At 32.7% G+C, this 14039-nt stretch overlaps 4 protein-coding genes across 5 annotated transcripts in view; 2 read left to right on the top strand and 2 right to left on the bottom strand.

The window, feature by feature from the left end:
• Positions 1-2404: 2404 nt before the first annotated feature.
• LOC115236342 (cGMP-dependent 3',5'-cyclic phosphodiesterase-like) lies at positions 2405-6745 on the bottom strand. Its single transcript, XM_029808728.1, has 9 exons — positions 6290-6745; positions 4504-4620; positions 3787-4034; positions 3601-3710; positions 3392-3531; positions 3133-3319; positions 2851-3032; positions 2583-2767; positions 2405-2462 (listed from the first exon to the last, which is right to left on the bottom strand). The coding sequence occupies exons 1-9, from the start codon at positions 6389-6391 to the stop codon at positions 2405-2407; spliced, it is 1329 nt and encodes a 442-aa protein (XP_029664588.1). The 5' UTR covers positions 6392-6745.
• Positions 6746-6904: 159 nt separating this feature from the next.
• Positions 6905-14039, top strand: part of LOC115236255 (centrosomal protein of 135 kDa-like) — a 19027-nt gene continuing 11892 nt past the window's right edge. Inside the window, exons 1-14 of one of the 2 annotated variants that reach the window (XM_029808583.1) lie at positions 6905-7549; positions 7756-8056; positions 8169-8398; positions 8591-8783; positions 8943-9109; positions 9176-9371; positions 9470-9529; positions 9637-9764; positions 9853-9954; positions 10038-10280; positions 10355-10450; positions 10831-10946; positions 11012-11222; positions 11300-11415. In XM_029808583.1, the coding sequence (XP_029664443.1) occupies positions 7361-7549; positions 7756-8056; positions 8169-8398; positions 8591-8783; positions 8943-9109; positions 9176-9371; positions 9470-9529; positions 9637-9764; positions 9853-9954; positions 10038-10280; positions 10355-10450; positions 10831-10946; positions 11012-11222; positions 11300-11415 (2348 nt within the window). In that variant the 5' untranslated portion in view covers positions 6905-7360. Of the gene's footprint in view, positions 7550-7755; positions 8057-8168; positions 8399-8590; positions 8784-8942; positions 9110-9175; positions 9372-9469; positions 9530-9636; positions 9765-9852; positions 9955-10037; positions 10281-10354; positions 10451-10716; positions 10947-11011; positions 11223-11299; positions 11416-14039 lie in introns of both variants that reach the window. The other variant, XM_029808582.1, reaches the window with a different exon arrangement.
• Positions 11857-14039, top strand: part of LOC115236256 (centrosomal protein of 135 kDa-like) — a 3344-nt gene continuing 1161 nt past the window's right edge. The window contains exons 1-2 of the mRNA XM_029808584.1: positions 11857-12072; positions 12150-12265. Of these exons, the coding sequence (XP_029664444.1) occupies positions 11944-12072; positions 12150-12265 (245 nt within the window). The 5' untranslated portion in view covers positions 11857-11943. The remainder of the gene's footprint in view (positions 12073-12149; positions 12266-14039) is intronic.
• Positions 12274-14039, bottom strand: part of LOC115236257 — a 7534-nt gene continuing 5768 nt past the window's right edge. Inside the window, exons 4-6 of the mRNA XM_029808585.1 lie at positions 13925-14039; positions 13484-13827; positions 12274-13323 (exon numbers count right to left, since the gene is read on the bottom strand). The exon at positions 13925-14039 is cut by the window's right edge and continues 7 nt beyond it. Of these exons, the coding sequence (XP_029664445.1) occupies positions 12602-13323; positions 13484-13827; positions 13925-14039 (1181 nt within the window). The 3' untranslated portion in view covers positions 12274-12601. The remainder of the gene's footprint in view (positions 13324-13483; positions 13828-13924) is intronic.

The raw sequence follows: 14039 nt of genomic DNA, 5'->3' as shown, positions 1-14039 counted from the left end.
AGAGAAAGCGAAAATATGTGTATATGCACACCCCATTACACCACATGATCATACCGCCAAATAAGTAATACTGGGATCTTAATATTTTCGATGATTTTTAAACTCAAATTTATGATTTTGCGATTAATGACTGATATCTTGCTTAGATGTCGATCCTATTTATATAAGAGATCTATATATGACTATTTTCACCGCGCTATTTTAAAATACTAAAGAAATTTATTATTTATAAGCACTGAAAATAATGTGTGAATGATAGCATAAGTATACATATTAACTTCTGACATAGCAAATGTAATTTACAATTATTTACATGAGAAAGAAACGTTCTTAATTTTTTTGCGATACTATCTGCTGGCTTGTGTCTTATAAATATTTATAACATGTAAGTTAAAAGAGACAATTCTATAGCATTTATCTAACAAAATTAACATTATTGTAATTTTGATGAGAAAGAACAATAGTTACGCAATTGTCTATTATGGAAAAAATATAATGCATTATTTATAGGTATTTGCAATCTTTCAATGTGAATGTGTGGTCAAAGATCCTCTCTCCTGTATCATATTAACCCTTTCATCATCGACTGAAGTCAACGGAAGCGCGTTAATTATAGTCAATTGTACTATGTCAAATAGATCTTGCTCTGTTCAAATAGATCTTGCTCAATTATAGATTCAAATTTTTAGAAAAAACATGTAGAATTGATTATTTAAAAATATCGTATTTTATAGTTGCCTATTTTCAGTGATGTCACCTGATTATCTTCTGTGTGTTGTTTTGTATCAATAGTACAGTAACTTTAGACAAAAATCGAGCAAAAGCTTGGAAAAAATGTTAGCCAGCTAAATTTTGGCACAGACCTTCGTTTTTGCATAATATTGAAGGGGAAAAAAAGTTTACCATTGTACAGTGGCCGCTAAGAAAAATAATTAAACAAATAGGGCTTACATTCCGTTTTTCTGCAAATATCTCGTTAAATATCAATTTTACAAAAAAAACACAGGAGTAGAAAATTAAAGAGTGGACAATTTTGCACAAGAAATATTCTATAAGTTTTTTCGAACGAGCAATACTTTTCACGTAAGAATTTATGCAAGATATACGATTTTCGGTGAATTTACGGAGCGCGCCGACAGACGTTACGTGGATTGAAGCGTCACACGCGCGCACAGAAAGTGTCATAACTTTTGAATGAATCATCGTACAGAAATGAGCAAAGAATCGTTGAAAAGCTGAAGGTTTCAGCTTTTTAATGCAATCTGTTTAGTTATTGTACGACAATTTTTTAAAATTCTACGATGGTTTAAACAAAATGTTACATGTCATTTTTGCCTTCTTTCATAAAATCAGCTACAAGTAGCTTCCAAACCGTTAAAAAAAAACGCCTGCAGGATATTACAGTATATACTTCATACTTTGACCCTACAAAAGGAAAAAAATTAGAAAATTTTTTTTCTTTAAAATCAAGCTACTGACATTTTCAGTAATATTCAAAATTTTTGATGAAACGTTAAAATTGAAATCGTTATAAATTTGCAAAAAATTGCGCTAGAAAAGTTTTTAAAAAAGCAATTGAAAGCTTGGAATGTCTACTTTTAGGTTTCACATTCCTATATTCCGTCAAACTGAATTGCTTCTAAGTACTTGGCTAGTTAACTATTGATTTCATATTTAGTTTTTATTTCTTATTATTTAGAAAAAATATTTTATAAATTATTTTTTAGATATATACTTGGCTTATTTTTTTTTACCTTTGTGAGGTTTTTTTTAGTGGGATATGTATTTTGAATTTCGAATATGATCTACGAACGTTTTCATGCACACCGTGCAACCACCTAAAATTTGGAGCAACTCTGCAAATATTCCCACAACTTTAAAAAAAAAAATTTGTTTAAGCTGGGAATTTTTATTTATGTAGTCAATAATATTGTATTAATATTGTAAAAAATTACAAATTTTTATCAAGTCGTTGCTATATATATATATATATATATATATATCCATATATAAGTATTAATTATTCCTATGTACATTTTTAATATATAAACACAGCACCACTTTTGATTTAATTCATATCACATTTAAATTACCATCATCAATGATATATATGTATCTATAGAATACATAAAAATAAAACACATCGAATAAGTTGTAATTATTCATATATATAATTTATTCATACTAATAATATTTATGTATGCACTGACAAATATTTGCATATTAATAAATAATAAATTATATCAGGACTAACACTTTTTAAATTTATGGTATTATTTTAATAATAACAATTATATCAATAATGTGCAAATACAATGTGTGCAAATACAAATTGTTAAAATTGGCAGTGCATAATATACACTTAATTATTTTGTTTTTTCTTAGATTTATTCAAATACTTGAATTATCTAAATAGAAGATAAGGTGCATCTCTGTATCCTTTCTTAACATATAATATGAACCTAAGAGAAATGTTACTGAGTTATTATATATTTTTTTAGATAAATATAAATTATACATTTATATTTTTGTATAATAAATTATACATATACATAATATTTCATAATATTTCATATTAATACCTTGCAAGTGTCGATATTTTAATTCTCCAATACTTAAGGAAAGATAAGTCTGTGAACATTTTAATGGTATAGCAAGGTATATGTTTGTAAGGTACACTCCTTGGACTAAAATGGAATTTGTTAAAATCTTTAATATTGTGATCATCCCTGCAATTCAACAACGCTTCCACAGCAGATTCTTCCACCTAGAAATAAATTTTCTATTATGAGTGCACACATAATAATTATCCTATATTCAATTATAAAATGTATTATAACAAATATACACCTTCATGTGATACATCATTATCTCGTTGCTAAGCTTATTTCGAGCTTGAGCATCCTGCATCTTTTTATAAACAATACTATGCATTATTGATATACCACAATAAATGCTAAACGCTGTCGCAATCTGTTCGTCAAAGGCATCAAAATATAAGCCGTTTATTTTATTACACAGTTGAGCCACTCCTAAAATATAAGAATCTTATATAATATACTTATAATTTTCATATTTTTATTATAATTTGCAATACTTCTGCGCAACAAATTTAGTATACGTCTAATTTACCAACAATGCCTTTCTCATCCCGTATTGGAAAGCACAAGATATTTCTAGTCTTAAATCCTGTTGCCTCGTCAATACCACGATAAAAGAGGGGATGATTATACGCGTCTCGGATATTAAGTAATTTACCAGTAGTTGCAACATGACCAGCTATACCTTGCCCGATGGGGATTCTCATTTCATTTACATTCTGGAAAACAAATTGTTTATATAGAATATTGACGTTTTCTCAATCATAGTGTATGAAACTAACTATATTTACTTCGTTCGTGCTAATGCCATCAAATACTTTTGCAACTAGATCCTCTTGATCAGGGTCCAAAAGAAATAAGGAACATCTCTCTGCATTTGTCAATTTTCTGACTTCTGCCATAATCTCACGCAAGAGATCAGAGAAATCTCCTATAAATTTAAATTAAAAGGTAAATAAAAAATATGTAGATTGTATATTTAGGAAATTAATTATCATACCTAAATGTGTGAAGAGCTTCCTAGAAACAGCTAATAAGTTTTGACATTGTTGTTTTACACGAGTCTCTTCATAACAATGTAATGAACTAAGCAAATATCCGAGACTAAATCTGCAGGATTTCATTTTGAATACATTAGATATTTCCATTAACAATTGTGATGAGCTATAAATTCCTTCTACAATACCTAAAGCATTCTTGAACTATTTCTGTACAAGCATGCCTAGCTTCATCTCCATCCGTATAATCTACCAGGCACACAAGCAAAACTGTATAATGTTTAAAAGGATGTTGTATTGGGATTATTAAGAGGGACTGTAGTGTTGCATCTGTTATTCTATTAATATATCTTAATAACTCTTCATCAAGTTTTGCAACACTCAAAACTAATGATGTTTTATTTATCACAGCCTCGTATAAAACATTGTTTGTCATCTGCAAAACAAATTTTCTTTTTCCATATTCACAAAAAATATATATCGAATAAAAAATGTATATTATTAAAATTATTATTTTTACAAATATCATACATAATAAGATGTTTTAATATTAGAAATATCAAATATAAAATAACTTAAAACGATAATATTTATCTTATAAGTAAACATCTCATTATTAAAATTATAAAAAATCGATTTATAATCTTATTAAAAGTACCTGCAAGCAATTTCAAGTACTAAATAAATTTAATAATTGGCTATGATAACAATGAAATGTGGCTATGATACATAACAAGTAACAAATGTGTTTCTAAATGCTATACATACAAATTATTAATAGAAAAAAAAATATTTTCTCTATTCCCTATTATTAGAGGATACTTCTATGATTACTTGATTGAAATTGTTTGAATACTTTCTTAATATCCATTATTTTTGTAGAAACTTTTGCAGGAGAAACTTACAAGAAATCTCAATTCTCTGTCCAGAATTTCTTCGCCAATCACATGAATAATCATTTCCTCAGACTCTACCAGTATTGATATGAGAAAGACCAATTTTGCATTTGTTGCATTCTGCACCTAAAAGAAAACAAAATTAAATTAATAAGGAATAAATACGAGAAATTATATACAATCGTAAATTGAATTGCACATATACACATAAAAAAAAAATTGCCCGCTTATTATAGTCGTCTAGCAGACGACTATGATCATTCACGATGCGTTACTATTGGTCAATCAGCGCGAAAACTCGTATCGTGTCGATCATTCAAAGATCGCAATTGCTTAAATTTAGATATATATCTTTAAAAAAAGAAAAATTACATCAATATGTAAAATTGATTTTTATGTAGTATAAAATGCAAAAAATCTGTCATATCTATTGCATAATATTATGAAAAATGAAATATTTTTGTTATCATTCTGTACCAAGATTCTTAAACGTAAAATTCAAGTTGAATATCATTAAATCTTGATTTTTTCTGTCAAATATTATTTTATGCATCATTCTTTGCTTTCTCTGCATTCATTAGAATTTTCCATGGAACATTGACTTCCTTGAGCAAACGTTTTAAGTACTTCATCTTCAAAGTTGGGATCAAGCAAAATATCTATTCCTTTTGTTCCACACATGGAATATTTTTGGAAAACGGTCTTAGCCACTTCCCATAATGAAAGATTGTGTTCTAATATATGAACCAGAGGCTGTGCCGACGGGAATAATAATGACAGATTACTAGAAAATGAAATAATATAATGAAAACAAAATATATAATATTGGAAGAAACATATTATTGAATATACTCACGTAAAGAGAGGAATGACTAGATTAGTAATGAATTGTATTTGGAGATCGGGAATGGATGCACGTTCTCTGTCCATCATTTCCACAGGTGCGTTGCCCATGCTCTTTTCTAAATCTCCTTGCGAAAAGAATTCATCAAATATCTGTTCCTGATGTAGAAAATTATAATTTATTTGTGGGCTACGGATCTATAAAAGATTCAGACATTAATGAACAAGCAATATTTACCGCTGTTTTCTTTGAAACTTTCCAATCTTTGGTTTGATCGCTAAGATCACAACAAGTCATAAGCATTTCAAATAACAACTTTTGTTGTTTTGGATCATCTTTGTTATATTTATTGCATATCATTTCCTGCTTATTTATGCTACGAAAATGGGAAGCTAAATCAGTTGCAAGTATATTGCTCCTCAACAAATCCAAGGCTTTACTGTAGTCGTCACTATCCAAACTTTCAAATATATTGCATCCTTCAGTGTTTAAAATACACATTGTTTGCGCGAGATGATGTCTCTATTAAAAAGAAGAAATAAATATATTTTTAGTTTAAACTAAATTTAACTCAACATTATGTATATATACATATATACGATATCCTGTTTTACCTCCATAACAGAACCCTCTGAGCTATAAAGACTTGCCAATACAGTACCACACAGAGTTTGAAATGAGTTATTAGTTCCTCTATGATCTATGTCATGACATAAGCATGATACAAAAAACACCAGAGCCTGCAGAGGTGTCATATAATGTTCCTCAATAAGTTGCATATTTTTTATCAGCAGATATGCAAAATGTGCCACAGAAAATGCATGTGTCCAATTATGATAAGGTGCATCTCTGTATCCTTTCTTAACATATAATATGAACCTAAGAGAAATGTTACTGAGTTATTATATTTATATATATATATATATAAACGACGCAATTATAAATACGTACATATTTGTTCAGCCGTCGTTGCACCTCCGTATATGGTAGATCGCATAGTTCCTCGATTAGCGAGAGAATCTTTGCCGGATCGGCAATCAAGTTGCAGCTCATTTCGAGGAATTGGATCTAATCGAGTACACATTCGAAAATCTCTCGTGATCATTTCAAAAAGAGACATGACTCGGCGGGGATCGAACGATCGGAGAAGAATCCCTCGACGTTGATAATCTCGCCATGATTTTCCGCGTAAATTAACATTAATTGATCAGGTCTATAAAGTTAATTATGTATATTCACACAACCGGCACAGGCGTCACGAGCATCTATCCACGAATTCGATTAAAATGCGTCGAGCACGACCGCACTACGTTTTTGATTGTGTGTCTATTGATAAACAGGAATCGCGCGCGACTATATCGAAAGAGATTTTCTTTTCTTTTTGCATTAAAAATAAATTTGAGTATGTTCGAAAGAGAAAATTCTCCGCGCTCTCTGATTGGAACGCGATCTAGGGATAAATCTTTAGAAAGATATTTGGGTTCAGAAATACATCGTCCGGCTGACAAAAGAACTGCCATTGATGTGTCTTGGAACGCGGGATAAGAAGAAATTGGAGTTGTTAGATTGGCAACATTTTTAAATTGTTTCAAACAGTTTGTGTGGGAGAATGTTAAATTGTTGACAATAGTTGAAGCGCGACAAATATATTCTTTAGGATGTTTCTTTGACAAATAATGTGTGTCTATTAAAATTTAATTTAAACGGATTAATTATTTTGGTGAAAAAAAGATATTGGAAGATCAAAATGAGAATTTGTTGAGTGATTATTGATTTATTAACATGTCGTTTATTACAACGCACATATTCTTATTTATAATGTCATTTAACAATATGACTTGTATATCATTTAGTGATAATTAATGATAAAATATATATAATGTAATAAATTTCTGTAATTATAACGATGGAGACACATAAGGTTATGTTGGTTTTAATGAAAATGATAAAATTTGGAGTTCTCTTGTAATAATTAAGGTGTAATTTGTGCGAATCATTTAGTCAATTATATATTTTATAAGAATGAATGGAGAGGCAGAATATAATGTTGCCACTAGGTACCGAACAGTTAGAAAACATCTGGATAACTTGGGGTACAAGCAAGCACTGTCAATAGATGCTTTACCTCTGATAGAAACTTTACTGTCTGATCTGATACAAACTACAGACAGTCTTAAACATTTTAAAGCCATTGCTCAGGAGAATATTGAGGTACATTGAAACAAAATAGTATTGCTCCAACTTTACAAGAATACTCATAGTAATTTATGAAAAAAGTTGAATACACATATAGAGTTTTATTATCTAACTTCAAAGATTAATCTTTCAAGCAACTTCAAATAAAGAATCAGTTTTAATGATAAAAACAATAAAATTCACATATAATCTAATGTGATGATATTGCATGGTATGTGCAGGCACATAGTCAGTTGCAATTGACAGTTGATCCCTACAAATGTGATAATGCAAGATTAGTGCGAGAATGTAACCAGCTTCACTCGGATCTGATAGAGGCTAAAGAAGCACATCAGAAACAAATCAAGGATCTTAAAAAGCAAATATATAAGTTAGAATGTGAATGCAATGATTTACAATTGGCATCTTCACATAACATACATAAGATAAAAGAGTTGGAGACAGAGTCGGCTGCCAAATCTAAGAAGATATTAGAACTTCAAGGCAAATGTTTAAAGCCATCTATCATTAATGTGGGATTTTGTAAGTTTTTATTGTTTTATTAATTTTTATTATTTTATTACAAATATCAGCAAAACATATGACACACACTAGTTAATATTTAAATGATGATATACTTTTAAAATTTTTATAGCTGCTAAGAAGCGTCCTTGCTTTCCTCTTAGAAGACCTGTCTTAGAAACTGAGCCAATGCCAAGGGCAAAGCGCAGTGGCTCATTGCCAAAATTAAGCAGCGTCGAACCTAAGATAATAGATATAATAAGCATGGCGGATCATAAGATGAACTGTTTGAATCAGGAGGTAACAAAATTACGAGGAGAGCTTTTATTGCAAACAGATACTATAGAGATCCTTGAAAAACAGGTATACTAAGCACCAGTATTTCTGCATGCATTATTTTTAAACATTTCTTCCAGGAAAAAATGGAAACTTTGTGTACGATAATAGTCATTTATATCTTGCATGCTAAGAATCATTGATGCATGGTGATAATATCTTTAATGAAGCAAGTCTTGTTCATTAACACATTATTATAGAATAAAATATCATTTATAGCTAGCTACGAAAGAAAAAGAAATAATTCGACTAAGAAAAATGTTGGAAGGTGGACGTTCCTATGCTGCAGTTAGCAAGGATTGCACTTGCAAGAAGATGGAAAAAAAGATTGGTGCTGCCAATGATGTTACAGAAAATAGTGAAGTGAAGATCCTTCAACATGCTAAACAAGAGTTAGAACAACGGCTAAAAGGTAGGATACTTATTAAAGTAGATATTTAAAATTATTAGAATTAGTAGATATTTTAGAATTATTAAAGTAGATAAATTTTTACAATGCAGACTTTTTTAATTTGACTAATTTTATGAAAACAATTGATGTATATTCTGTATATTATTTTCTTTAATGCAGAATCTCTAAATAAACAGCATGACGCAATGTCTCAGGCAATGAAACTAGCAAGACGAAATGAGGAATTAGAAAAAGAATTGAGAGATATAGATCATGTTGCATTAGCTGTAGAGGCCGATTGCAATTCTGCGGTTAAAGAAAATAATAGGAGAGTTTGTAGACTTCAGGTATGTTTGACTTTGTGTATGTTTCCAAGACAATTTTTTTTTATTTTCCCTTATATGCTTGTTTAGGAGAAGTTAGAAGATGTCATGAAACAGCTGCATGTCTTAGAACATGAGTTAATTGTAGAACGTAGAGAGGTGCAGGAATTGAGAGCAGATCTAGAATCTTGCAGACTTGAGAAACGTAACGTCCAATGCACGCTAGAATCTACATTAGATGAAAAGAAGAAACTGTCTGATAAGATCAATCAACTAGCAATCATTGGTATGATATCGCTAAATTATTCAACTTTGATATCTCTTTTTTTTTAATATCCTGTATTATTTTTGCCGAGAATAAAAGTTTAAAATATAATATTGCAGAAAAAAATTTAAAGGATGAGATGGAAAGACTGACTAAAGAAAACGAATACCAAAGACAAGGTATTAATCAAATACAAAAATTATTTTTGAAAAACGCAATCATATTATATGGAAATTTCGTGCAAAAAAATAATACATTAAAAAACTTGTTTTATCTTTTGTTTTAGCATTCAAGAAAAATGAAAGATATACTGTAGATCATCAGGGAATAGTTAAAGATGGAGAAATTATAAAAAATACAGACAATTTTGACATGCAAAGATTGATTGATGAAGCAGATTTGAAAATTATGTCTGTAAGATAAAGTAGTTTATTTAAATATCAACCAATCTTATTAAGAATATAATATTAAAAAAATGGCATTTGTTTTCTTTTCTTCATAGTTGCAACAGTCAATCCAGCGATTGGAGGCAGAACGAGATCATTACAAAAAAGAATACATTAATTATCGAGATGAGCAATACAGAGTATCTGATAAAGATAATGTAATAATTAAATCTGAAAGAAATATTACACGAGTATGTTTATAAGAAATAGTAATTTTATTATTTTATAACAAATTGCATAGGCTGATTTATGGACACGAATATGTGAATTGAAACGCGAATTAAGTGATATGGAACAAACTTTAAGCAAAGCGCAACGAGAGAAAGAAGAGCTGTATTACCAAAAAGAGGATTTGGAAGCACGACTGAAAACTTATAAGGATAATCAGAGACAGGCATGTATCCCTTGTAGATCGTGCAAACCTGTTCATACTTGTACCTGTATGTCGGATTCGTCGATATCCGGAAATATCAGCGCAACAAAGGTATTTACGGTTTATAGTAAAATATAAATATGTTTGATTTGCAATTTGAACATTCCAATTTGAATATTACGTAGACAATGCTCGAACGTTTGGAACGAGAGCGGGATACAGCTAAAGCAGATGTTGAGCGACTCATAGACGAACGTGATGCATTGCGGGAGAGACTTAAGGTATAGCGCAGAGATCGAAATTAAACTGTTTAAATATTATCCCAGTCCTTGTTGGTTTCCCTGAAATTTTAATTTTAATAACTAAATTAATAACATAATCTTAACATTTTCTATTCCATTTCACTAATTATAATAGAACAATTAATATACTAATTATATGTATGATTACTATAATTAATAGTGATTTATTACTAATTGTTTACTAATACTTTCCGTGTGTGGTTGCGGCAATACATGTGTTGCGGATGCATGACTGGATAATATAGATGATGTCGGAAGCGCACACAAGTGAACAGCTTCGCCTCAAAGAGAGTTTAGTCGAGGCGGAGACGCGGTTGAAACATACAGAGAAAGAACGACAAGATCTGTTGGTCACTCAGGGTACGAGGAGGGCGACGATAAACGATCTCGAGGATCAGTTGGGCGACGTGCAAGAGGAACTACGCCGTACGAAGCAAGAATTAATGGCGCAACGGACGCAATATTTCCAACTACGGTAATATATCAAATCTTTTTTTTTTTTTTTTAATAGAATGTAATCTTTTAAATCTTCCATCGCAGAACACTGCAAGATCAAACGGATCAAACACTCGGAGACGTGCAAGGTCAATTGTCGCAGACAGAATCGGAATTGAACAAGGCTATGGACCGCAATAAAGGTATGGAGCAACAACAGGCGCAATTGAATGATCAAATCAAGGAGCTGAAACAAGAAATTAATAATCTGCGCGCAAACATGACACTTTTGGATCAAGAGAAGGATCGACTATTGGTAAATGATAGTGCAGGAAATTACATCGCTATTTCACAAATGATGATTTATAAAATCGATTATTTCTTTTTTTGCAGATGGCATTGGACGAAAAAACAGAGAAGATTGCTGCATTAGAACGAGAATTGGTATATAAGGACCAAGAAGCAGATGGGATACAACAACAAATTCGCGATTTACAGCATAAAAATGAGTAAGTACATCTGCGTTTATTTACAACATTAATTCTTAGAAAAAAAGTGGCACATGTTTCTCGAGAAACTCTAAGTTTTAAGTCACGAAACCGTAGATAGTATTTACAATGCTTAAGGTATAAAACATAATAAATAAAGCTTCGTTCGATATAAAACGAGATAAAACTAAAAAAATAATTAATCATATAACATTATGTACAAAACTAAATCCAACGTTATTCTTTCGACTGAAATGTTTGAACGCATTCCACACGTTCTTTGCTAGGTAAAAAAATAAATTTATCTCGTGGAATCTGTAATAAATTATAAATGAGGCAGATTCTCTGCGCAGCCAATCAGATCATCATCGACTTGACGTTATCGTTAAGAAATTTCGCCAGGCTCACCGCGGGTGGTTTTTTTTTTTTTTTTAATAGAATGTAATCTTTTAAATCTTCCATCGCAGAACACTGCAAGATCAAACGGATCAAACACTCGGAGACGTGCAAGGTCAATTGTCGCAGACAGAATCGGAATTGAACAAGGCTATGGACCGCAATAAAGGTATGGAGCAACAACAGGCGCAATTGAATGATCAAATCAAGGAGCTGAAACAAGAAATTAATAATCTGCGCGCAAACATGACACTTTTGGATCAAGAGAAGGATCGACTATTGGTAAATGATAGTGCAGGAAATTACATCGCTATTTCACAAATGATGATTTATAAAATCGATTATTTCTTTTTTTGCAGATGGCATTGGACGAAAAAACAGAGAAGATTGCTGCATTAGAACGAGAATTGGTATATAAGGACCAAGAAGCAGATGGGATACAACAACAAATTCGCGATTTACAGCATAAAAATGAGTAAGTACATCTGCGTTTATTTACAACATTAATTCTTAGAAAAAAAGTGGCACATGTTTCTCGAGAAACTCTAAGTTTTAAGTCACGAAATCGTAGATAGTATTTACAATGCTTAAGGTATAAAACATAATAAATAAAGCTTCGTTCGATATAAAACGAGATAAAACTAAAAAAATAATTAATCATATAACATTATGTACAAAACTAAATCCAACGTTATTCTTTCGACTGAAATGTTTGAACGCATTCCACACGTTCTTTGCTAGGTAAAAAAATAAATTTATCTCGTGGAATCTGTAATAAATTATAAATGAGGCAGATTCTCTGCGCAGCCAATCAGATCATCATCGACTTGACGTTATCGTTAAGAAATTTCGCCAGGCTCACCGCGGGTGGCTGGCAGCCATTCAGCGAGATCAGACTGTTGCTTTCCAGCTCCTCCAGAGCCTCTCCCGAGTTCTCGACGATCCTCTTGTAACCGGGTCGACATTCGCATCTGGCTTTCGGTCGCGATTTTGCCTCTCGCCATAATCGAGCGTTCCTCGGTATTCTTTGTGCGACTAACCATTCGCCCGCGGTGCACGGGCCTTGCGTGTACAGTTTGTAGCAGGTTTTATTGATCATCACCATACCCGGTGTGCTCTCGCAGTCGTCACTATCGGCTCCCACACATTTGCCAGCGTCCCTCATGATACTGGTACATCCGCACACGCCATTATATCCGATCCCGTCGAGGGACGGCCTCACGTTGTAATCATACAACACTATCTGACCGCTCGGGCACGGTCCTCGTGTGCCGATCTTGTAACATGTCTTCTCCTGAGGAAAGTACAATCTGCCGCGTTTGCACGGCACGGGAACGCAGGTCGACGAGTTGATCAGCATATAACCACTCTCGCAGGGTCCTGTCGTGTGCAATCGATAGCATTGTCCGTTTTTGTACAACACGTGACCCGATTTGCATACACATTTGGCTCGCACAATATCCTCCTGTGTCGATGATCGGGCGTCCATAGTTACCACAAAATGATGTCCTTGTGAACATGGACCGACGCCGCCTGATATATAATTGTCGAAGTTGGAAATTTAGAGAGGTGTTATTGAAAAACTCATAGATTTAAAAATCGATTTCAAAGAAAAAAAAAAAAAAAAAAAACAGGTTTCTAATCCACTTATACAATTTATTATTCCATTAAAAATTGAATATTAATGTCTCACCTAATTGATAGCACATTCCGTTCGGTTCATGGTAGTGAGGTAATTGAGAATGGCAGCCGCATGTGCCACCCGGCAGGAACAGTTCTCCCGATTCCAAGCACGGACCCTTGGTGTAGTGCTCGTAGCAACCGCCGCCGCTACCCAGCCAATGGTATCTGCCCAGTTCGCCGGTCGTCGAGCACGAACAGGTCGCTAGACCGTTCTCGCCCACGACGAGAAGCTCGCCGCGCGGACAAGGACCTCTACTAAGCCGCGGATAGCACTTATTGTCCCTGGGCCAATAGATTTCGCCTCTCTCGTCACAGGGTTCAGGATCGCGACATACTCCCCATCGTCGTTTCGACCTGAGGAGGAGAAGGAGGTTCATCATTTGTGTGTGAGCGCACGATCATCTCCGAATGAGAGATTTAAAGAGAGAGGCTCTCTGTTTTTTTCATTTACCCCAATTTACTAGGCGCCTCGGGCACCGGTGCGAAGAATTGACCCTCGGAGCAGGACGCTCTCGTGAATATAGGATGGCACAGGGCGTCCCTGGGCGATTGCGCGGTTCCCGGGG

Source organism: Formica exsecta, unplaced genomic scaffold, assembly GCF_003651465.1.
Source record: "Formica exsecta isolate Colony F162 unplaced genomic scaffold, ASM365146v1 scaffold247, whole genome shotgun sequence".
Lineage (NCBI taxonomy): Eukaryota > Metazoa > Arthropoda > Insecta > Hymenoptera > Formicidae > Formica > Formica exsecta.
This window is presented reverse-complemented; position numbering and strand designations above follow the sequence as displayed.

Bases quoted from the DNA above. Each gene is read 5' to 3' on its own strand.
- LOC115236342 (XM_029808728.1), bottom strand. From the start codon at position 6,391: ATGAGCTGCAACTTGATTGCCGATCCGGCAAAGATTCTCTCGCTAATC. The intron at 3,711-3,786 runs GTATTGTAGAAG...GAAATCCTGCAG, and splicing joins ATAGTTCAAGAATGCTTTAG to ATTTAGTCTCGGATATTTGC. The intron at 2,768-2,850 runs GTGTATATTTGT...ATTTATTTCTAG, and splicing joins TAATGATGTATCACATGAAG to GTGGAAGAATCTGCTGTGGA.